The sequence below is a fragment of the Lipophrys pholis genome, assembly GCF_963383615.2.
Source record: "Lipophrys pholis genome assembly, chromosome: 3".
NCBI lineage: Eukaryota > Metazoa > Chordata > Actinopteri > Blenniiformes > Blenniidae > Lipophrys > Lipophrys pholis.
The window spans coordinates 15,994,133-16,018,567 of NC_137627.1; the positions used below are offsets into that span (position 1 = coordinate 15,994,133).

The following is a 24,435-nucleotide window of genomic DNA, read 5'->3' on the forward strand; positions in this document are numbered from 1 at the left end:
TATCTGGCCTGCCTCCACTACAAATTGGATGAACAGGCACTGACACATTTTCAATATTATTACATTAAACCAAGTGGATTTTGATTGATAACCTAATATTGGCCTAATGCAAAACATCAATCATGGCAAGTATATTAATTATTTAATATTGTGGCGTAATTCAGAAATCGATGCCGCGGCTGCGTTGAAGGCACAGAGTATGGAGGGAGGGAGAGAGGGAAGAGAGCGATAAGGAGAAAAGAAAAGCTCTGTCCCTGAAGACCTCGGGAGATTATATGATGTTTTGAAAAGAGAGATGAGGATGTAAAATGGTGTGTGTGTGTGTGTGTGTGCCTGCGTGTGTGTGCCTCTAATGGATAGAGCGATCCCTTCGGCCCTCGTACGGACAGGGCTGGACAGCTTGCCCTTGATGAAGCCGGGACAACGGATGAGAGAGTGGGAGATAAAATGAAAGTGAAGAGCTTAATAAAGGTTGAATCAGAAAAAAAATAAAATAAAAGACCTAAAAACAGGAGAGTGAGGGGAGGAGAAAAAAGGGAAATGAGTGGAGGAGGAGGGATTGAGCGCGCCGTCTCCCCTGTGTTAGATTGTTTCTCACTAATTGCGCTTCATTAGCGGATTACACACACTGTCACCACGGTAACAAATGTCTTGCTGTCTGGTAGCCGGGCGCCCGTCATGTATAATGAATGTGGCGGGGTGTTTGTCACAATGTAATGTAATTACAGCTAGATGAAGTTTGCCTTAAGTGGTTGACTTGTCTTCATGTGCCTCACTGACAGAGTAAAGAATAAACAAGCGTACACCATTTTTCTTCACAACTTTTCTCTTCTTATGCTTTTTTCAGTTACAAACTCTGTCTGCCACGTGTTTTGAAACAATAGTTATAAAAAAAAGGATTATGATGTGGGAATAGCTTGGGCTGAAACTTCCATGACCGGAAAATACATTTTGTACCATTTTCAACTAAAGACAAATAGTGATGAGCTGCAACACACGTTTAACTTTCAAAGTATTGACGGTGAAAGTTATCAAGTATCGAAATTGTAGTTTACGTTACATATATGAACTTAAAAGTATATGGTATGCAAAAGTTCAGCAATGCCACTTGGATTTATTAGGTGGCAGTAGTGAGACGCTGTCCTCATTTTCAGAGTTTTGCCAGTTTGTGTTTACTTATACTGTTTGTTGTCAACAAGGTGCGCTTCACATTTGCTCGCGCTCATATTAGACACCATCTTGTGGTGCTAAATGGTATTACAATTGCAGACTTGCTAGGGTTGTTTGCCATTTTGCTTGATTTGTTGCCATGTCTGTAACACAGTTTATAGACATCTTCTAGATATTTTTTACTTTATGGTTTTTTTTTTACTTTTAAACAACAATAAAAAAAATTTAAATCTTCTCTTTTTTTAAACTGTTTGCTATTGTTTGCTGTTCATATCAAGCATACAAATAAATCGAAACCATTGGCAGGTAAAACAATTAAGTCGATCCACATTGTATTAAAGTTTCCATTATCCTCCCAGACTTCTTTCTTTTGGATTCATCCATGGTTACTTTAGCCACACCTGGGATTTCAAATTCAGCATTAGTCCCCTGCAGTGGCAGGTGATCAGACATAGTAAGATGAGGAAAACTATTAAAACATTGTTTTATGTGGCTCTATTGTCACCTCGAACTGTGATATAGTCCCTTAAAAGGATCGTCTAATAGACTGCAGTACTGAAATCCCCAAACGATGCAGGTTGCAGCCTCTTGGGCTTGTGGTCATACGAGGTTTGGGACAAAAGCCGAGAGATGGATGGATGGAAGGAAAGAAGAACACATGGAGGAATGCAATGGGGGGTCAGAGGATGGGATGGATTAGACAGTATGTAATTTTAGAGATGGTGTAGATTTACACTGTGATGCTGCTGGCTGCATTAGCAACTGAAGCCTGTCGATAAGCCTTCCTCTCCACGCACACACACACACACACACACACACACACACACACACACACACACACACACACACACACACACACACACACACACACACACACACACACACACACACACACACACACACACACACACACACACACACACTCACTCCATAAAGCAGCACAGCCTGGGTGGAGTTGTCAGTAATGGAGGCCAGAGTTGGGAGAGGGGTGCTGGGATCGGGGACGGGGGCTGTTTGTGTTCTCTTGATCTTTTGATTTCCACTGCTGCAAATTTGAAATGTGCCAAAATTGCATCTATTATTTACTGCCAATTTGCTCTTTTTAACAACCCGACTGCTCCCACCCCTCCTCCTCCACTTCCTCGGCATGCCATTCTGCTGTTGCCACCCTGATAATCATACACACATTTTTTATTAATTCACAGATAATAAGCTCACAGTTCTTTCTTTGTAGTTGGAAATTATTATTATGACTGCCAGCAGTGTGGCGACAATATTAGTTAACCTCTGTCTAGTGTGGATGCAAACGCATAAAAAATGCACACAGCATCTCAGTCTGAAAGGTTAACAATTAGGATTATTTCTCATTATCATGTTTTTGATTAATAGAAATCCTTTTTTGTTTCATTGCGATTTATTTAATTTTTTTTCCATCCTGTCACACAAAGTAAGCTTGGTAATTTTGACTGCTGCTTACTTTATCTGTGCAAAAATTTAATTATAGTACCAATATATCATCTATATAATTGATTAGCAAGAAGCTTTACTGCGTCGGGATCCCCTGAGTCTATCTAACTGCAACTAAGACAGTTAGTTAGACTCACAATTATTACTGAATGACTATCGAAGCCAGTTTTGTGTCGACCAGCTCAAAATTCAATGAAAATCCAGTTCATTGACTCATTCATGTGAGTGAGTCGTGTTTTGAGTTTAGAGTTTAGACGTTTTTGACATTATTTTGACATTATTTTGACATTATTTTGACTTCAAGAAACTTGTTTTGTTACTGCTATTTGAAATCGATACACAAACAAAATCAGTTGATCAGTTATTATTAAGAATAGTAATGATAATAGTAACTGTTAAATCCAGATTCCAGCTTTTTTTGGGGGGGATTTACTTATACATGGAATTCTTTTGCAACGTGTGATAAAGAGATTTTTGGCAGAATTTGTTGCTTTTATTGTGTGTGTGTGTGTGTTTGCGCAAGCTGCAAAAGCACTGTTCTTAAATGACTTTTTGTGTTGATGCTTTATTTACAATAGAGGAAATGTGTTGTTGTTTTGCAGGGATGCCGGGAACATCAAAGCCAGATTAGAACATCTGGTAAGTTTCTATCGCGCACGCACGCACACACGCACGCACACACGCACGCACACACGCGCGCACACACGCATGAACACACACTTTGATATCTGCATCCTTGATACAATCTTCACAATTGGAGCTGAACACCTGCAGCTCGCAGCGATGGAGCGAGAGCGACGGAGGCAATGGGGATAAATGAAGAATAGCGTCTCCATCGTGGCTTCGTTTTATATTTGCATTTCTTTTACTTCCAATTCTGTCCCAACACACATCTACTGTCACCCCCGTCACTTTAACTGATTGTGTTTGAGTGCGTACCTGTTTACAGTTGCTTCTTCGTAAGGTAAAAATATATTTTTAATTTGTCCCCGCACCCGCACCCCCACCCCAACCCCCCTCACCCTCCCTGTCAGAATGGGACCTTTTCTCCCTCTTCTCCCACACGTGAATTCAAGACCTGCCGGAAACGCTCTCCTGGGACTTTGCTGAAATTTTAATGTTTCCAGGGTTTCTCTCGCTGCTTGCTTTAATACGGGGTCAGAGTGCCGTGCAACAAAGTGAAAAGGTTTCCTCTCCTCTTTTTGGGTGGGAAGAAGCCGAGGTTTTGATGTGCCCCATATTCCAGGGGATGAATTATAGACAGGGGTCAGCGAGGGTCCCGGCTCTCTGTGGATGTCACATACCCTCCCTCCCTCGCCTCCCTGCATACTAAACCGCCGCTCCCTGCACCCTACGCAAATGACCCCCGCCCCGCCACGCGTTACGCAAATGACCCTGAATATACCACACAAATGACTGACCCCGAAATTCAAACAGTTCTCAGTAACTCTCCACTTTCCTTGCGCTTCAAATCCCATAAAGTTGAAATTCGATTTGACCGCCGCCAAGTTCCGCTGCAGAAATATGTCTTCTCGCTGTTGTTGACAGTGTTCATAACTTTGATTTGAGGAAGACATTGAGGCAACCCCCCCCCCCCCTATTATCTGTTCATGCTGTGATTACGTATCCCAGATAATTTGTCATATGATCATTATTATGTTATCGAAAGCAGCATGTTCTGCTTTTGAACACTCGCTACAAGTCGCGGCGTGATTGAATTGCAGTTTTGAACCCTCCACTCTTCTTTCCTGCCTCCTTGCAGACAGATGTCATGTTGAATTGTCTGCACAAACTTGCGTGCACTACTTTTTAATATGACTGTGGGGATTTTTGAGAGCACTCTATAGAGTGCAGATGTCTCACTTATGAGGTGGAATAAAATGATGGACATTAAATATAGCGCACAATATAGTAATGGTCTCCTTTGGGTTGGGAGACGTCTCTGGGTGTGTCTACAGGTGTGATTGATGTTGTACTCCATAAAAGGTGGAGTGAATTATTCAAGAGGGGATTAGATGCATAAACAGCATTAATCAATATGTATATGGGCAGTTATATCTTGGCAAACATTATAAGAGTCCGTGTCTCATGTTGAGATGAGTCTTTTTCCTAAAGGCATATGTGGGAATGCAAACTAATTTAAATAAGACGTTTGCGATGCCCTGCTGGGATGCACTACACACAAATATCTCTCTCCCTGCTGTATACATAAGCACATTCAGAAACCAGGTAAACAATTCTCAAGAAGTTATTTTACCAATATCATTTATATCTTTTTTATTCAGGTTGTTTAACCCTAAAATGTCTCTTCATTTTTGGATTGAAGTCTGTTGAGAACAATCACAGGGAGAACATGATGGCACACAAAAGTCCCATCAACTTTAAATATTTTTTTCCCATTTTCAGATAATTGATTTTCAATGTGTCAAGAGGGGTGAGATTCTCCTCACAGAGCTTTCACCACGATGTCACACCCAACTGTCGCGTCTGTCATGTTTTGCCAACAAGTAGTCATTTTTGGTTGAGTGCCAAACTTCCTGCTCACCTTCTAAGTTATGCTGGTTAGAGACCGTGTGATCAATAGTTAATACAAAGCATCGCTCTTCTCATGCTAGTTAGACACTTTTAGTTTGAAATATTCATGAAGTCTTTATATGTAGTCTGCAGCTATTTTGTCTTGTTCTTAGACTTGCAGTTTTGCACCGAAGCTGCCAATAATCCATCTTCTGTACCACTTCAACTCCGAGTTGTGAGGTATTGGGGCCGACTCTGAGTGAAGTCGGGATACACACTAGAGAGACACACACTGAACTTCACACCTGTGGACAATTTAGAAAGATCCGTTAGCCTGAAACACACATATTTAAAGTCGCACTGGGAGAATATGCAAACTCCAGACAGAACGACCCTGAAACTGACTCCAATTGTTGATGGTATGTGGCAATGCAAATTTTATCGCTGAAATTTTCAATAGTTTTACGCGCCACTAAATTTATTTATTTTTTTAATCATGATTTCCATTCAGCTGGAAGGAGGACTGCCGCACTTTAAAAACACCCCTGTTGTAAGTAAATGTACACAGTGTTGTCAAACATGAGCATCGGCATTTGTGTTAATCATTAGTTCCTTGACCGGATTTGTTCGCTATAGTTTTGGCCCCAAAGTGTCCCCACAGGAATCCATTATGACATGTTTGCATCTGATTCTTAGTGCTTTGTCTTCATCCTCATCAGGGTAGCTCACTAGTTCCCACATTACAAATTGACACAGTGAGAAAGACACACTCATGTACACACATTTGTATGTTTACCAGAGTTTTTTTCTTGTACGTACGTCTCTGAGAATTTGAATGCCTGAATACTGAGTGTTTGAATTTATAGGTGTGTTTATGCTTATGGGGAGATTGCACCCCAGTCGTCGGCGGCCTGTGGAGTGCAAGACTCTGATTACGATTCGGGACAGAGAACTGTAAATAATGGAGCTCATCTCCCTCTGAGGTAGAGTTGCAGGGCTGTTGGAAATGTTGCTACTCTCAATACCTCACACATATATCCCTGAAGATCTCCAAACAGGAATTTATGACTGATCTTGTGCTCTTAAGATTAGTGCATCAACTATCTTGACACTTACCAAGGTGTCACCAGCTTCAACGAGCCTGGTCTCTAAAAGCAGTCACTTTTTTTTTATTTTTACAGATAATAATTAATTCCCAGTTTTATTCAGAATTGTTTGCAGTGGTTATGTGTGATTATTTTTCTGTTTGTAAGCAAGAAAAAAATGTGCGAAATTATTCACACTGATGTGACAATCAAGCTTGTGTGTTCGCATTATTCTGCTGCTTGATTTTTATTTTTTTATTTTTTCTTTTACTGATGAAGCCTAACACCATCTTCTTCTGTTAACTGCACTGAGTGAATGACTGGTGAAGTAATTAGGTGGGCAATTAAGATCTATGTGGTCTGAGGTTTGTTTTATTGTTTGTGTTTGGTGTGTTTTGTTTTCGATTTTTCAGCAGATTGAACGAACGCGATCAGTCGCAACGCAGCGAGAAAAACCGAAGTTAATTGCTCCCAGTGCTCTGCGTTAGTTTCTGCTTTTGCAAGTGCGTGCACGCGCACACACGCACGCACGCATGCACACACACACACACGCAGCCAAGTGTGAGTTGGACAATTCTTTGCTCTGGGAGAAATGGAGTGAAAGCAAAAGAAGTGGCCTACAGCAGCTAATCAGTCCAGATGCACAGCGTTTCAGAGCGGAGGAGAAGAAAGCCAGCAGCTCAATCAATACATGAGGAATCAGCCTCATCAGGATTACTTGCTCAATCAGCAGCTGTACCCATCGTTCTTACACAAACAACTGCCCGAGGACTGACAGAAGAAGGGGGGGGGGGGGGGGGGGGGGGGGGGGGGTAGGAGAGCAACATGGAGGGGTGTCGGGGAGAGACGTCAGCAGCCCCTGGGAGGGGAGTTCGAGCACAGCCTGATGGCGACGGCTGCTTTACGGGTCAGAGAAGGGCTGTAGGTTGAGTTGAGGTCACGATTCACTGAAAATAGAACCAATCGGTGCTGCCAGTGTGGGATTTACTTCATCACTCGATGTGACACTGTTGCTCCTTCTTTTAAAACACTCGGAGGGTCTTCTGATTGGTCTCAGGAAAATATCACATTATTTTAATGGGAGTGATTTCCAATAATTCCATAGTGACATCATCCTTATGGGATAAGTTGTTATTCGTCTAAGCAGCAGCAGGGTGGTAGGTGTTCAATTCTTCAGTAAAACAGTCCAGTGTTCGTCTCACACTTTTATTCTCATTGTACCAGCATAATAGAAAAAAGATTCTCATTTGGCCTAATTTTAAATGACGATGACGATGACTCAGGAATTCACTTTTAAAAAAACTGAACACATATTCGGAATCAGGTTTGCATTTCTCTTTCTCAGGGCTTTTCGAAAACACAACCCACTAGATGTCTGACCGATCATGTTCCCTTCCAGACCTTTCAAATCATGAAAAATGCTAAGAAAGCTTTAACTTTGCGATAAAGGTTATTACTACTAGTAACTTGTCTTTTATCAATTCACTGATTCTCGCACTGTTTTATGAGTGTACCAGACACAGCCCAACACTGCCAGTGAAGCAATCAGCATTAGCATCAAAACCATACAGGGAAGGATGCAAAAGGCATCTTGTTGTGCTGTGAGACATGAGGTTCACCAACATCAGTCTCATGAAGAAGACACTTTTAGAAAAAGCCTTTCAAATCTTTCAACCGATTTGCCCAAAGATTAGCCCAAAGTCAGAACATTCAAAGAGAAAACATGAGCCTCAAATGAAGAGCATGGCTTCTTTACTTTTAATAGTTTGAGGTATAGATTAACAAATGTTGAAATTGCACAATTGTTTCCTTAATTGTTTTTTTTTTTTTTTTTTCAAATTCTATGAAAAGTCATTCTACTACAAATACAGTTTTCTCCTAGTTTACGCCTACATATATACTGTAAAACTAAGGGAAACATCTGCAGCTGTTGGTTTCTTCTATCAGGATGTATTTGTGGCCCTTTGGTCTAACTAGTAAGAGCTTAGGTGAAATAAACAACTTAAATCAGAGCAAAAGCCATTGTAACTTCTATTTTATTTTGTTTTATTTCAAGTGTCGATTTGTTTGTTTTTGTCTGTTTTCTGCTATAAAAGTGAGGCATTTATAGAACTTTAAAACATGCATTGACTTGATTATTCCCCATACTTCTGGTGTGTAACAATTTGTGGGATTAATTAGTCACAGTCTTCTCTGCTTTACACTGATCATTCTATCTGAAAGTGTTAAATATACCTCCGCCACTTATTAAAAGATACTCCTCAATCCTATAGATCGTGTCAGGTTCTAGGAGAAAATGCCATTTGAGAATAGCCATCTACTATTTCGGATGTTTCAGCGCCTGTAGTCTTCACGGCTCACTTCAGGGACGTCTGAGTATCCCAAAGTGAGTTGAGGAGTTTACCGGGGCAAATAGCCTGCTGGGCCTAATGACAGACAGCGACCAACAGCTGTAACCAGGACGACACACACTGGCAACACCATCAACACAGTGACAAACCAGGCGTCACTTAATATGTCTGTGATCCGGGGCCAGACATGAGAAAGATCTGAGTCGGATACACAATTTATTGGGCCTTTGTTTTCAAACTTTAGACGTCTCATCAAACGCCTTCTTTCTTATTGCTTCTCATGTATCTCTTGCCTCTCTTTGTACGTCTTTGTCACCGACTGTCTTTTTTCCTCTCTGACATGATTGTGTAGGATAAAGGGGTGCAAACAGCCCGGATAGATTCTGGACAGATAAAGGAGGAGGGGGGAAGGGGAAGGGGAAGGGGGAGTGAGGAGGGGGTTGATAATCTGCAAACAGATTTCCATGCTTATTACACTAATGATTTGATGATATTTGATGTGGTGGCGGGGGTTGGGAGGATGTGGAAGCATGGGGGAAGACGGAAGGGGGGGGGGGTCTCGTTTTCTGGTGTCCTCTCATCTCGGCGATGCGGCTAAATGATGGAGTAATTTGAGTGACCTCTGACTTGGGGCAGACCCAGACATAATTGCATGTCATTCTGGCACGAAAAGAGGACAGAACCCCCCACCCCCCCAGTCTATCCCTCCTTCCCTCTTTTCTCACATATCACTTGTTTTTCTCTGCCTCCTTTTCAGGCGTCCCCATCACTGTCTTGTCGCCCGTCTCGCTGTGGCTCGCTCCTCGAGTGTTTCCCCCCCTCTCCAAAAAAAAAAAAAAACCCTCAACTCTCCCAAACAAAAGAAAGATTGCATTAATTTTCAAATGATGATATTACATTAAGCGCAGAGATCTCATATATCAAAACGTGAGAACTACTCCCTTACTGTATGTGCTTCATCTTAATGGTATCGCTGGATGTCAAGGGCATGGAGGAAATTAAATCGGAAAGTGCAGATAGACCAAAGAAGATATTATCTCTGGATGATTGCAGTTTTGATAGGTATTCCAGTGAATTTCATTTTCTCCGGATGGGGAGAAGATGAGTTAGCCTGCACATTTGCTCATTTTTCTTCTACATGATTTATGTGAGTTGAGTATAAAACTCTCTCCTCCCTTCACCCCCCTCCGCCGCCGCCACCCCCCCCTTTATCATACATGCATGTGCATCTGCACACATAAACACGTACACAGCATAGTAAATTACCGCCTTTGAGTGGCGCCTTGTTTGGAGCAGTTTGAGCGAGTGTACGTTTGCATCGTTTATACGCGGCTGCTCGTGGGACAGAGTGTTTGTGCATTTGCGCGCGCGTTTCATTTGTGGGTCCGTACCGGTGCACGCGCACGCCCGAGATAGCAGCCGAGCCATCAGCAGGAATGATCCCGGAGAGACGGGAGGAGTGTCATTACTCAAACTTGTTTACATTCTAAATACGTAATGAAATCTTGTTGGTAATAATGACGGGAATAAAAGTTTAGGAAATTGTAAAAGTGGTGAAGTTTGAGAAATGAGCCCCGGCCTGTGAAATAGCATTTGGGGGCAGGAAACGACATTATTATGCAGTGCTCCTGCCTGCCTGAGACATGAAGATGAACTGCTGGCGGGTCATAAAATGCTGTTAGCCCTAGCCTGAAGTATGGCGCATTGTAAAAGAGCCCTGATCCCATATTGCCATTATATATAAAAGTATAGCCATACACAACATTATTTTTCATATAAGATGAGCTCGGATGCAGTGGCTCAGGCCCCCCACATACATACACTGATAGGCAGACTTTTTTCCTCCTTATAAAATATATAAATAAACATATTGCCATGGAACCCATCTCTGCCCTGATCTTATAGACCTCGATATTAAAAACAGAAATATTGCATTTTTGAGGGACTCTGTTTTCCCCTGTCCTCTTTTGGGTGTGCGGTATTTCTGTGTGTTTGTTGGGGGCAGGCTGAGGGAGGAAGGAGAGATGGCGAGGAAGCCCGGGCGGGATTCAACAAATGAAAGAAAATGGAAACAGATGAAGACTTTAAAACTATAATGAGATGAATATTGAGCATATCAGCTCCAGCAGAGAAAGAGTTAGTGGAGGTGGGCTGTGTGTTTATGTATATATCAAGGCGGCTCATTGACAGAAAATAATGCATTCAGTGCTGCAATCAGGATTGATGTTACAATAGATGGACTGGTGAGGTCCCCCCTTTTTTTTTCTTTCTTTGAGATGCTTTCTTTAAAGACATTTAAAAGATGAGGTGAGTTTACTCAAACCCACAGTTCACTAATGTATCTTTTATTTCTCACACATTTTCTGTGGTTTTATGGAAGCATAGTCTGTCTGAAGTCTGGATATTTTGACTTTCTCTCTTTTCCCACAGCTTTTGTTTTATTGCCTTAGAAAAGTGACTCTTCTGCAAGTTTACGCGACATAGAAATGTGGTTTTCCAACCTGGGTCCGGAACCCCTTTCAGGGGCAGCAGAAATCAGAGGGGGTCGCTGAAGGTTTGTTCTCTTCTGACGTTATCAGAACGGAAGTTTAGTCGTATGTTTGAGTGCAGACATGAGAACATACATCAGTTTAAACGATTTTTATTCAGCTCTACAATAGTGGTGGTTTGAAAAGTAAAAAAACAGAAAGTTCAGGGGCTCAGTCTGACACAATGATGTCACTAACCAATGTTGACATGACTGCATGACAGCGAATGACAAAATCAGTGTTACTTTAGGACCCGAGACTGCCTTTTCTATGTTCAGAGGAAATGAACTCAGTTTCAAAGAACTCAAAACTGTTCATCTGGTTCACCGCAGATGGACAATGGTTTTTTTTTCGGTTCTTATGTTGATATTGTACTGAAAATTACTGTTACATTGCTTCAAGTATTATTATCAGCGTTGTCTTAAATAAAAGTACCAAGTACTCATCTTTGTCTCTACTTCAACTACTTCTTAACAGCATGTACTTGTGAAAAACAACAACATCTGCTTTCAAAGTATGTGCACCATGAAAAAATAGATGGAAAGCTGGACATTTTTGATCTCTTGAAAAAAATGTAGGTCAAAGGTTTTTTCATATTTCAAATTGTGGGCACACTCAATGGTGACTGATGATTTTGAATTACTTGTTTAGATCACATGTAGTCGGGAAAAGATACCTAAACTAGAGCTATACACGAAGAGAAGGAGACATTTTTAAAGATTTCATTTTTTTAAACCTATTTTCTCTCTTACTTTCTTGGTACATATCAAATCCTCATCATGGTCGTTGGCTTTCAAAAGAAGATGGGTTATTGTGTCTGCTGAATCAAGAGTTCAGCTATTCATGAGATGAGCAGAACATTTCCCGGACACAGTAATAATGAGTCATATGTTAAATTTTTTACAGTTACATCAATTTGTTTTTAGTTCTCACATCACAGTCCTTCATTCAAAAAAATTTTAAAAATCAAATTGTAGTTTTGCTACCGTATTCTGGAGATGCGCTTGAAAGTTTGATTTTGCTAAAACAAGGACAATAAAGGAATTCAATTTTTTTTTTTTATTCCTTTCTCATCGCCATTCAGTCTTGTGCTCTCCTGTCCTGTCCTGACCTGTTCTATTCTATTGCATTACATTCTGTCCAGTTCTGTCTTTTCCTCATCCATTCACTTCCATTCTATGTCGTTCTGCTCTGTTACATTCTGTATTCTTTTCTATTATAGTCTATCCTGTTTCTACTCTATTCTCCATGAGTGGTGACTCTGCTCTGGTGCTTGCATGTGCTCTCATTTAGCCCTGCTTCTTGACTTTTATTGAATCTTTCTAGCTTGTAAAATGTTATTTTTCTATGTTTTGCACGTCTCGTTGTCATAGATTACTTCTTCCTGTTGTGTGATCTGACAGAGGAGCTCAGTCAATGAGTGAGACAGTAATTTCACCTCCTAACCACATTGTGAGCAGCGATGGCCTATCTGGCCTAACAGCATTTAGTCATCACCTGACCCGCCACACGCTGCTTTGTCTGGACGGCCTCAGGCCCAATGATAATAATAACAATAAAACTAGTCTTTTGTACCACAGCAAGACTACAAATTGATGAAATTTCCTGCGTGCAGGGCCTCATTATACACAAGGTAAGCATTGTTTTTACCAAGCAGAGTGAGGGTAATTTATTTTTCTAATGGGATGTGTTTATTTTTGACTAATGGGACAGCGCCGGGCACTTAGCTCAGCGAAGCATGTCTCGGCGTGTCTGTCGTTACTGCTGGGAGGTAAGGAAATGAGCTGGAGGCCTGCAGTGAGGAAACTGGACTTCCTGGCAAAATGAAAGGCAAAAGTTAGACTGTGCTGAGTGGGTTAGGGTGTCACTGCTGGCAAGAATAACCTGATAATAGATTATTTTATGGCAACCATTTGAAGAAAAAAGTCCAAATATTGCACCGCCAGTGGGGAAGACATGCAGTGCCTGTATTGTGGATCATGTCTTATACATACATGCATTCGAGCATGTTCGCAAAACTATATCTTTTTCTCAGTGTTAACCAATGTTATTAATAATAGTATTATTTATATACACTTAAAATATTTCTTAAAGTGCTTCAGATTAAAATGAGACACACTGTACCGTCATATAAAATATCTACACATATAAACCTAAGGAATGAATTAAAACACAAACAAATATTTTTTACCTATTCAATTATCTCCAGGATTAACTGCCAGAAACCTGCTGTTTACATATTTATGTAACACTTTAACCTCCTTCAATAACCTATTATTGAGTATTTGTACAGTGCATTTAAGAGTTAAAGTGTCATGTTGGTTAGTTTTCTGTCAGTGCACACGACATTTTGTGAATCCTTCATCAAAAAAAGTATTTTCCAGATATACTGTTTACTCAAAGTTGGTGGTATCAAACTCACGTTAGTTCACCCACATGCAGCCATGTTTGATCTCAAAGAAAATGATGGCATCCTAATCGATACATATTTTCTGAATCCTTTTTCATTCTTTTTTTTGTAGACCTGCCATGAACAACATTAAAAAGTGAAGTCTTGAATTCTTTTCTCCAGAAGAACTTTCCTCAGATTTACACTGGGAGTGTCTTTATTGTTAGTGTGAATAAAACTGGACCTTAGATGACTCGGTGTATGCAGTCCAGTCTTCAGAGCAGCTCCGTGTGCGCGTGCGTGCGTGCGTGCGTGCGTGTGTGTGAGTGAGAGAGAATCTCAAGTGTTGTAAAGCACTTTCATAATGTTCTCAGGTTAACATCGCTACAGTATATAAGTGAAGCCCATTTACCATTTGAATGCCGCTGTAACACAACACCATTAAACAGTAAAAGCCTCCATATTTCCACTTTCTCAAGCCTTCTCGTTTGACAGCCGCGTCAGATCCTTCCTGTCTTTGGTCCCCTCAGTGTCTGCATTCTTCATCATATTTTTCCTTCTTTCTCTCCTCCCTTCTTCCTATCCCTCTCCTTCTTTTGGTCTGCAAGATTTCTTGAGCTCTGAAGAAAAACAAAAGTAACTTTTTTCTGTCTTATCTTTTGTCCCATCCTGTCTGTTACCCCCACCTCCTCCTCCTCCTCCTCCTCCTCCTCCTCACAGTGTGATAATCTAAAGCCTGTGCAGAGAAAGCATTGCTCATTTCACTGCCACCCTGCACGCGTACACAGAAATACACACACGGTCCGTCTCCCGGTGTCTCATGTTTGTTTGTGTACATTGGAAAGGCACAGCTCTAATTGAGGGGCGAAGCTTCTTCAGATGCAGCGTGTGCCTCTCTCCCAGCGGGGGGGGGGGACACAGCTGCCTCTGGGGAGCGCAATTAACGCCTTATTATTGTTTTCTAATGAATTACACACAGAGGGAGCGGGCAAGCATGTGTGAATTAAGGTGAAACATTGAGGAGTTTGTTTGGGAGTAAGAACATGCAGTGTGACGTCTGTACTTGTGCGATCTGGTGTTGTTGTGTTTGCCTAATTGTGAACTGACCTCGGAGTCGCTTTAACACACGCTAAACTATTTCTCATGTTATTTAGCCCATTATTTAAACAGCAGACATATAGGGGTATCTCTAAAGAATTTGATTATGATGGAAAAGTTGAGAAAAAACTTTACGAGTAACTGTACAATTGTTTAAAAATGAATTTGACAGACTTACTCTGCGTCAGAAACCAGGTTTCTTTTGCTTCCTGCTCATACCTAACAGCCCTCTGGCCACAAGCCAGTCATTGTTTTTGCAAGTTGTTGTCACTTCGCTGGTTAATGTCATTAGAGAGGTTAAACCCTCAGACAGTGCGCGGCAGCAGCAGCGGTGTGATTCGGTGTTTTATTACCCCTTGCGGAGCTGGCAGGAGCATGTGTCTGTGTGTTTGTGTCTTCATTTAGGGATGCATGGACTTACACATGCCTCAAGGCCAATGTAAACAAATGCTAATGTAATTACTGAGTGGGCGTTGTAATAAACTGTAACTAAGATGATTGCACGGCACACAATGATCACGATAGTTAAGCAGTAATATGTTATTGCTCAAACCAAGACTGATCTTCGTGTCAGTGTAATTCAGCAGGCTCGGTAAGCCGTGTGGCGCTACGCTGGGTTCGGATTCTGTACAGCACTTTTTCATGTGGCGTGTAATCAATTATTTTTTTTGTTCTTCTAAATGCAACACACTCGGAAGTAGGAAACGGATGATCGAATTATGACTAAAACAGTTGTTCAAGCAGCTGAATGAAAAGCGCAAGCGTGAAAGCCTCGAGTGTTCTTCTCTGGTTTAATAACCATTGGTAATTTTTTAGCTGTCGAGCAGCACCATTCAGTGTGAGTGTTATCCTCCGTGTCACCTTCTACGTGGGACACACACACACACACACACACACACACACACACACACACACACACACACACACACACACACACACACACACACACACACACACACACACACACACACACACACACACACACACACACACACACACACCACCACCACCATGTTGCATTAAGTGTGCCCCACTCAGTGTCGATGCCGGTGCCTTGATGTGCGCTCCGTCTAGGATGCAGCACCCTGACATCACTACATTAAAGGGGGTCATTATATTTCCCCGGCTGCCACCGAAAAGTGACATTTTTACAAAGTGACAAGTTTACAGTTTGATAAATCCGATTTTTTTTCACTGTGAATGGGGTGGGGAGTCAGGAGATGGGAAGAAGAGCTGGTGTCTGTGGAGAAGGAGGCGGAGGTGGGAGGTAGCGCTGTCTGTCAGCGACGCCCCGGCCCTGTCGTCTAAATGATGCTCCCAGGCAGCGGATTCAGATCCCATCCCCATTAGCATTTAATTTCTCTCTAATCCTACACAGAGGCTCCGCCGCTGCATGGTAACGAGGGCCGCTTTGCCACGGCAGCGCCAAAGAAACCTCCGAGAGCAATCTGTGGCACTCTCGCCTTTTATAGCTCTGTGCCCTGTCGTAGCCATCATTCTTCCTTGACAATTAAGACCCTCAAATCTAATAGCAATGATATTGGAATTACAGCATGGCCCTTTTGAGGGCATGTCAGGGAGAAAAAAAAAAAGGGCTGCGCCTCCCAATACAGCTGTCAAAGCACGAGGCCCTCCCCCCGCTCATGCCCGCTAAATGTTTCTGATGCGCACACGAATGTGCACATACACACACTGGGAAGGGAATATGTTGAGTCTTTGGCTGTGATCTTTGTAAAATGTGCTCTCTGTGCCCTCTTATCCAACTCTCCAAAGGCTTGTTACAGCAGCTTTTGTTTTCTCTCTTCCCCTCTCACTTCTCTCCCTCTCTCTTTCTTTGTCTCTAAATTTCTCTTCATCTCTTCTTCATTGATTCTCCCTGGTGTGTCAGAGAGTTGCTTCTCTGTGTTTCTTACCAGCAGGGTTTTCACAAACGACGAGACGAGGATCCCGGTGAAGTTGTCCCTCGGTGCTCCGTGAGGACAGTTTACGGGAACATTCTCTCTAATAGTTGGAGTTAAAGATTATCACGGGTAAAATATATTTTTGCCGGAGGGACACAGCTGTTCCAGAGCCAAATAAAGTTGTGAAAGCGCGGTGGCTGTCCGTCCTGTCATGAACTGTGCTTTGTAAAATTTCTGTTAGCAGGGGTGTCAGAGGAACCAGGCGCATCATCCTTTTAACAAAACAAATGTCAAACAAGTGTCTGTCCTGCTTAACGTGCCCTCGAGCAACACACTCTGCCTTCTTGATGTACTGCAGCAACCTCTAACCTTTAACCAGGAACAGTAACCACTTTCCATTGAACAATCATTGTTGTTTAATGTTTCAGCTTCATGGTGTGTCTCTGTGTCCGTTGTGTCTGCAGACTCCAGCAGAGCAGGCGAAGGTTCGGATGCATATGGTCTTGCAGGCTGCAGGTAAGAGGAGAATGACGATGCTTCTCGTTTTGTTACAATCTCATTCAGAACTCCTGCCACTTTTTGACACGTACCACATGCGGCCAGTCTCCAGTTTAGGGAAGCTAATTTGAAGGTGTTCTGCCGCCTCCATTAGTGGTTTGCGTCATTCTGCTGATTTTCCCTGCAGAAATGACATCCAGCCACAAAAGTGGCACTGGTCCAGATTGGAAAGTATTGGTTCCCAACTTTGAATGAATTGATATTTTATTTAGTGGGTTTGCAATGTATATTTAGAAGTTCAGGACAAATAGTTTAAAGGTTTGGTCTTTTGTTGAAGTCACCACAGGATGGATGCCCACGCAGGCTGTTGGTCGCATTGCTGGGGAACGCAATATGTCAGGAAGTTGTATACATAAAACCTTTCATGAGTTTGAAAAAAAAACAACCTTGATGTCAGTTGCACAGTCACTGGAATTTTAAGGTATACAAATCATCTTTCATTCATGGTTACTGTTCTGGTGACATAAATCTAGTTTCAAAGCTATAAGCCCATCTATCTTCTACAAGTATTTTAATTAATATCGGCTTGGATGATTTTTTCCTCAGCAGCCTCCATTTGTGAGAAAATGTTGGTGGCTCACCAGTCCCTGATGCCTTTGGGGGAAGGGGGTCATTTGATGCCACGTTTACACGACTACGTTTCAAGTGAAAACATTAATTTTTGCGTTTTTTTATTTGAGAAAAGTTTTGCGTTGAAAACAGGGTTGTTTTCCTGTTGGGCCAGCAGTGTGTGCTGTTTAATTTAATCAGACCACTTATGTGTGTGTGCAGAGAACAGTATGTTGTAAACATTGAAGCTCCTTTAAACAGTCTGTCTTCGTGGTTTTGGCCCACTCTGTGTTGGCTGTTTGTAAGAAATAAAATGTGTCTAAACATGTGATTCAGATGATGGATAGGCGACGTACACTTCAGCTGTTAAATTCAACGAATCATTGTTATGAATGAATCTTCCTGGCATAATGGCACAACGATTCACTTCAGAAGTATTTCAGGAAAGTTGTATTTCCCCCCATTTACAATCAGAAATCAGAAGTGTTTTTTATTGCCAGGTATCGCCAAAATGTTCAATTTTCAGTCGGTCCGAGCGCCGATGTCGTGCAAATGGACCCCGAAAACTCCACAAAAGTTGTCAATTTTCACTTGAAGGCGTTGCCATGTAAACAGTGCCTTAGTAAAATCAGGGGATAATTTACTCCAGGCACAACGGCAGTGTGCCACAGCATTTTATTTCATCACGCTCGTGACCGCAGTTCCCACGAGTTAGTGTTTTACAGCAGGGCACTTATTAACTTTGTTGTGTTTGTTGATTTTAGTCTGCCTTTTGGCCTGTTTCCAACAGGTATGACATGATGGCGGATTAACGAAGATAAAACCAATCTGTCATCAACAGGATCATTTACCGAGATTCACTATACGATTTGGGTGATAACGTCTTGTCTGACTATTATCGCTCACAGTGCAGAGCACCACGCTGCGCTCCATGCTGCTTCTGGGACATGTCTAAAACACGTCCTGGCACTTCTGGTAGAAAGAACTACCCTGCATCACTCCAAGTCCCAGGCACAGTCATGATTTGCCAAAGCTCCTGGTCTAAATAATTTCCCAGACAGACAAATCTTTTTCTCAAACGTACAGCTAATTTAGAGTCGCCAGTCAAACTAACAAAAAACAAAAAAAAACTTCTGTAGCCACAAGGAACATGATTATGTTTCAGGACATGCACAATTGACATTGATCACTGAAACATTTCAAATATACTTGGAAACCTTTTTTTTATTTGTGTTTCTCTACTGGACCCTTGAACTTTGAGTCTCAGTCTCATGTACAAAACCTCCACTGAGGACCTACAGGGGTGTGTTCAGACACACAGACTCACAGCACACCCCCTCCCCTCTCACACACACACACGCACACACACGCACGCACGCACACACGCACGCATACACACACACACACACACACACACACACACACACACACACACACACACACACACACACACACACACACACACACACACACACACACACACACACACACACACACACACACACACCCCTGACTCTCTGCTCTGAGTGCTTCTGGGCCCATATTCACTGCAGCTTAATTTCAAACACTCCTCCCAGTACATAAGTCATAGATGTCACCATGCACACGGTGTATATATTCCAGTGTGTATTCGAGGGGTAGAGTTGCGAGCCAGATGTGACAGGCAGAGATTGACTGTGGAGAAAGATGTCTTCATGTTTACAGTCATGCACGCACACACGTACATGCAGGCACGCGTGTGCACAGCACTTCAGAACAGGGCTCTAATTTCACCACAGGAAATATATGAAAGAACCAGCCGTCTATACATCATCTATAAAGCACCCGCCAGCCACATACTTACCTCACTTAAGACTTCTTCAGCCTGTCGGCCACAGAACAATGCTGCCATCGCTTGATGTGATTTCTCTGAATTCAGGCTTATTCTACACACTCCATTAAACAGTTTAACTTTGAGGAGGTGATTTATTTTTTTATTTTTTTTTTGGATGGAATGTTTCAACTTAAAGCTCAATAAGCAAGTTTGAAAAAGATATTAGATTTGTCCTTTGGTTGTCCGACAACCTTCCCTCCCTGCCTGCCATGCCACCTCAAGGCTAATGTTGTACTAATGGTGGTGAAGCATCATAAAATTAAGCATGTGGCTTTGAGTGCAGTGGGCCAGACTGGTGCAGACACGGGCCCAGGGCCAGACGCAGGACTAAGGCAGAGGGTTTAATGTGCGGGACTTGTCTCTGGTTTTCCTCTCGTTCTTTCCTGGAGGCTTCCAAAAGAACAGGTTTATAGCTCGGTCAACGACTGTCTTCACTATAGAGTCCAGGCTGGCTTGTATCAGGTCTTTCAGCTGCTCAAGATGAGATCACTGATGGAACCAAATATGAGTATATATATTACTGTATTTTGCTACAGTAAAGCAAAGCAGATTTTGGTTTGATAAATCAGTTTATATTGTTGCTGAGACTGATTTATCAATTGGTTTCAGCCTTGGTTTCTGCTGCCTTCCCTCAATTTTGAGAATAATCATTATTTGCCCTGGATAATTTAAATTTTGTTTGTTGTAATTACAAATATTAGGGATTTGTCTTTTTTTTTTTTTCCTGAAGTCCTCTGAACCTGCAGCTGCTGTCTCTCGCTGCCAAATCTTCTAAATTCATCTGGCTCGCATCTCTTCTCAGACTCACCATTTTAGTGTCTCCTGTCCCTGTCCTTCCATCTATCCGCTCATTTCGTGTCTTACTGTCTTTGTTCCAGTGTTGTTCGCAGGGCAGTGGGAGATAGGGATGGAGGGCGAGAAGGAAGCAGCAGATGTTGGGAGGTTGTGTGAATGTTAATGTCCTGACGTAGCCGTGGAGCTTAAGCCTCCACCACCACCTCCTCCTCCTCCTCCTCCTCCTCCTGGTTCCCCTCCGTTCCTCTCTGAGCGCCCGCCAGGCTTTCTCTCTCGGGGTCTCCTGACATCCTTAAAGCCCGCGGCTCTCCTCTGCTCTCCTCTTCTTCACTCTCTTCCACCTCTTTCTCTCCCATCCCCTCCCTCCCCACCCCTCCTTTTGTCCGTCTATGGACTCTCTCTAGTCAGTAGAGAGCAGATCATCCCATGGCTAAAGCGGCTCAGGCCTTTGTGTTGGGGGGCTCTGTGGACCTGTAATGAGCCCCCTCGGCTGGCCCGCTGGCCTGCTTAGCCGCTCTTTGGGGGCTTTGAGAGTGTGTGTGTGTGTGTGTGTGTGTGTGTGTGTGTGTGTGTGTGTGTGTGTGTGTGTGTGTGTGTGTGTGTGTGTGTGTGTGTGTGTGTGTGTGTGTGTGTGTGTGTGTGTGCACGTGCACGTGCACGTGAGATGAGGAGGGCTACACTGGCCCCCAATGAAAGGGCTGGATGGATATGTTTATGGGTCACTTCCTGCTTGGCCTACATATCAAACACACACACACACGCACACACACACACACACTGATACAAACAGTACACATATTTCCAAGACCTCTCATTCATTTAATTTTGAATCATTGATAAAAATGATTTACACTTTTCCATGACCTTTTGTAGTTAATAAACATTTTTTAATAACATGATCATTTACTCAATCTTTATGATAAATACAATTAAGCAGATTTATTAGTAAAGAAGCCATCCCATCTAAGATATAGAACTTTCAAATTTCATCTGAACTTCTCTGAAATCTTATTTCCATCTTGCATCTTTAACCCTTTTTATTCCAGTCCAGTTGTCACTGACCAAATTCGGCATGCGTACGTCTCATCGCCATACATTGTTTATGATATCTACAACATTCAAAAAATACCAAACAGCAGCAATCTAGAACTTTTTGCCATTATACTGGTCATTATTTACTTACTGCAGGACCACTGTCCAATCCATGACAAGATCCCGTGGCATGTCACACATTTGTAACCTGAGCTAAATGACAGGCACACGTTGAAGTTGACATTATCCTGGTTAAAAGGAACTGAAACATTGTACTTTTTTTTGACAAGTACTATAAAATCAAAGGGTTCTTTTTATAAGGAGGTTTTTGTTCAATGTGTTAGTTTATTTTCCCCTTATCACAGCCTGTGTTGGCCACATAACAGGGAAACCTCCTGCTCAGGTTTTCATGGCACAGGAGCTTCAGCTGGATTTATTCAGGCTGTGTTTATCGTGCAGGTTATGTCACTGCCAAAAGCAACAGCGTGTGGCACCCCGAGTGTGTTTGATTCTTCTACATTTTCTTCCGCTGCTTTTGCACAATACAGTTTGTTGTTGTTGTGTACACTTGCAGCATGTTTTCAGAGCATTGATACACCTGCACATCTCTCGTACGTCACATGTGTACAGAAAATGAAACTTGTTTTGTTTCCCCCCCCCCACCAAAACCAAAGAACACAAAAGAAGACATTTTATTTCATTTATGCATCCTTTTATTCACACACACAGCACCCTCCCTTACATATGTATTGTACTCTTTCCCTTGCAGACACTTGCTCATTTCTTGCCTCTTTTCATTGCAGTGTCCATTGCCACTCAAATGAGCATAAGTACTGTGCGCTGTAGCGGGCCTCTCCTTATCCACATGTCAATAGGGAGTGTTTGCAGAACACCCACTTAGGACCTGAGGGCCAGGGGTCATCAAAACCTCCTTCTTCTCTCTATTTGAACCTTTGACAGCAGCAAAACAAACAATCCTTAAGATCTCATCAGAGGCTTGAACTTGGAAGGGCCTCGCTGGTTTGAATTAACTTCTTCTGGTGGTTTGACACCTAGCCGGAGTTGGAAAGGAGGAAAACTTCTCGTTTCTGATTTTAATAATGTTTAACAGCTCAGTGAGGGATTAGTTTACAACATAGGTTGCACAGTAGCATTAGCTGAAACTGCAACACTGAGTACTTTAGTTCTCAAGTCAGTAAGTGCTAAATGTCTAAAATCCCAGAGTGTTTGATGACACGTATGCCTGTTAATGTATAACTTGTCTTTTATTGTCTTTCCATACAAACTGCGTGGTTATTTTATTTATTACATGGACATGTTTAAAGTAGTTATCAGATTTTATATTGAGGCTTGTTTTTCAACCTAACTTTTCCAGTTTTGTTTAACAGGTCAAATTATTTGTCAAAAAAGTAAAAATAAAGTTAGTTTTACTGAGTTAAATGGCTCTATATACACACACACACACACACACACACACACACACACACACACACACACACACACACACACACACACACACACACACACACACATGGCTCTATGTGTGTGTGTGTGGGTGTGTTTTGTTGTGTTATTAATTTAGTCATTCAAATTCAAATACATAATCTGAAAATGTTATTGTATTTAAAAATGTCTGATCTTTTATGCTAGATGTCATACTTTTATATTGGTATGATATGACTGTAAAATGAGTGACAAAACAATTGTTGTATGCACCGGTAAATTAGTGATTCTGATGGCGATTGCTTATCATAAAGGCACAAATGAAATGTTTGTAACATAGAAGATTTTGGTGGATTTCTCTCAGATGAGTGTGTTGTATTTCACTTGTGCACAGCCTGTGAGATAAAATGGGGAGAATTGCCACATATTTTTGTATATTTGTATTCTAGATGAGGCAAGACAATAGTTTACAGAGGAGCAACCACAGGTGTGACGTAATCAAATACTATTGTGGGAAGAAAAAAACCTTTGAATATTCCTTTTTTATTCTTTTTTTTAAAGATTCGAATGAGAATAGAATGAAACGCCTGCTGTTGCAGTTCCATAATGTCCACACAGCCATAGACCACATTGCTTCCATGGCACAGCTACATTGATTCTCTGATAATCTGACAGACATTTTTATGTTTTTCCGACGGGCTCGAGATAGTGCATGTTGTGTTGGTCTGCCTATTGGAGTGTCCCGCTCGCATGCATGTTTTCTATTTCTTCATATCTGTTGTTATTGAGTGACAGACATAAAGAGGCAAAGCAGTTCATGATCAGTGGAGCTTAGCGGCATCATGCGATAGGATTAATTCTTCCACAGTAAATACAGCGTATTAAGCTTCTCTGTCACAGCAGGGGTCCTGAAGGCACACACACAGACAAACACACCCACACACACACACACACACACACACACACACACACACACACACACACACACCCTTATTCTCTTGCTTTCTGCTCCTTTCCTAACGGCTTGCTTATGCCTCCAGTTCCCGCTATCCCTCCCTGTACGCCAGCCCACCCCCTTAGGCCCTGACAGATGTGTGCTGAACAGACCACATACATGGAGGGTGTCACCTTACCCCCTCTGGAACTAAAGGGCTAATGCGCCACATTTAGGAGGCTGCCGCCCTTTGTTTTGTATGGATGAGAGGTGAACAGGATTGGGACACTGAAACAAGGGTGGGGTGCTTTTTTTTTTTTTTTTTCCCTTATATAGACCACGTCTTTATTTCTGAGTGCATCTTTGCTTCTTTATGAAACCTACAGCCTCGTGTCGTCTGTCTTACTTGCTGTCACCCCCTAAATTTGGCCGTCATTACAGGAATGCAGCGCAGGATTTCTGAGGAGGTGAACTGAAGCAACAGCACTTTATCCATCTCTGTCACATCACCATCGCTTAAGTTGTGTCGCCACTTGTGTATGGCATGACTGAGGTGATTATCAAAAACACTAGTGTTGACCTCGGTTTGAGGAGGGAAGGGCTTTTTGTTTAAAAACACGAGGGAATTGCCCAGCTGTAACTACATGTTCTCACCCTTACTACAGTGTTATTCTAACAACAGCAACATACCATTTAGGCCAGTCGGTGTGGACTGTGTGTGAGGGATTGTATAATCAAAACATATTCA

At 42.1% G+C, this 24,435-nt stretch overlaps 1 protein-coding gene across 4 annotated transcripts in view; it reads left to right on the plus strand.

Annotated features, from left to right (window-relative positions):
• Positions 1-24,435, plus strand: part of rsrc1 (arginine/serine-rich coiled-coil 1) — a 148,097-nt gene that overhangs the window by 57,495 nt on the left and 66,167 nt on the right. For all 4 annotated transcript variants that reach the window (XM_080460396.1, XM_080460398.1, XM_080460399.1 and 1 more), the window contains 2 exons: positions 3,240-3,276; positions 16,968-17,019. In XM_080460396.1, the coding sequence (XP_080316522.1) occupies positions 3,240-3,276; positions 16,968-17,019 (89 nt within the window). The remainder of the gene's footprint in view (positions 1-3,239; positions 3,277-16,967; positions 17,020-24,435) is intronic.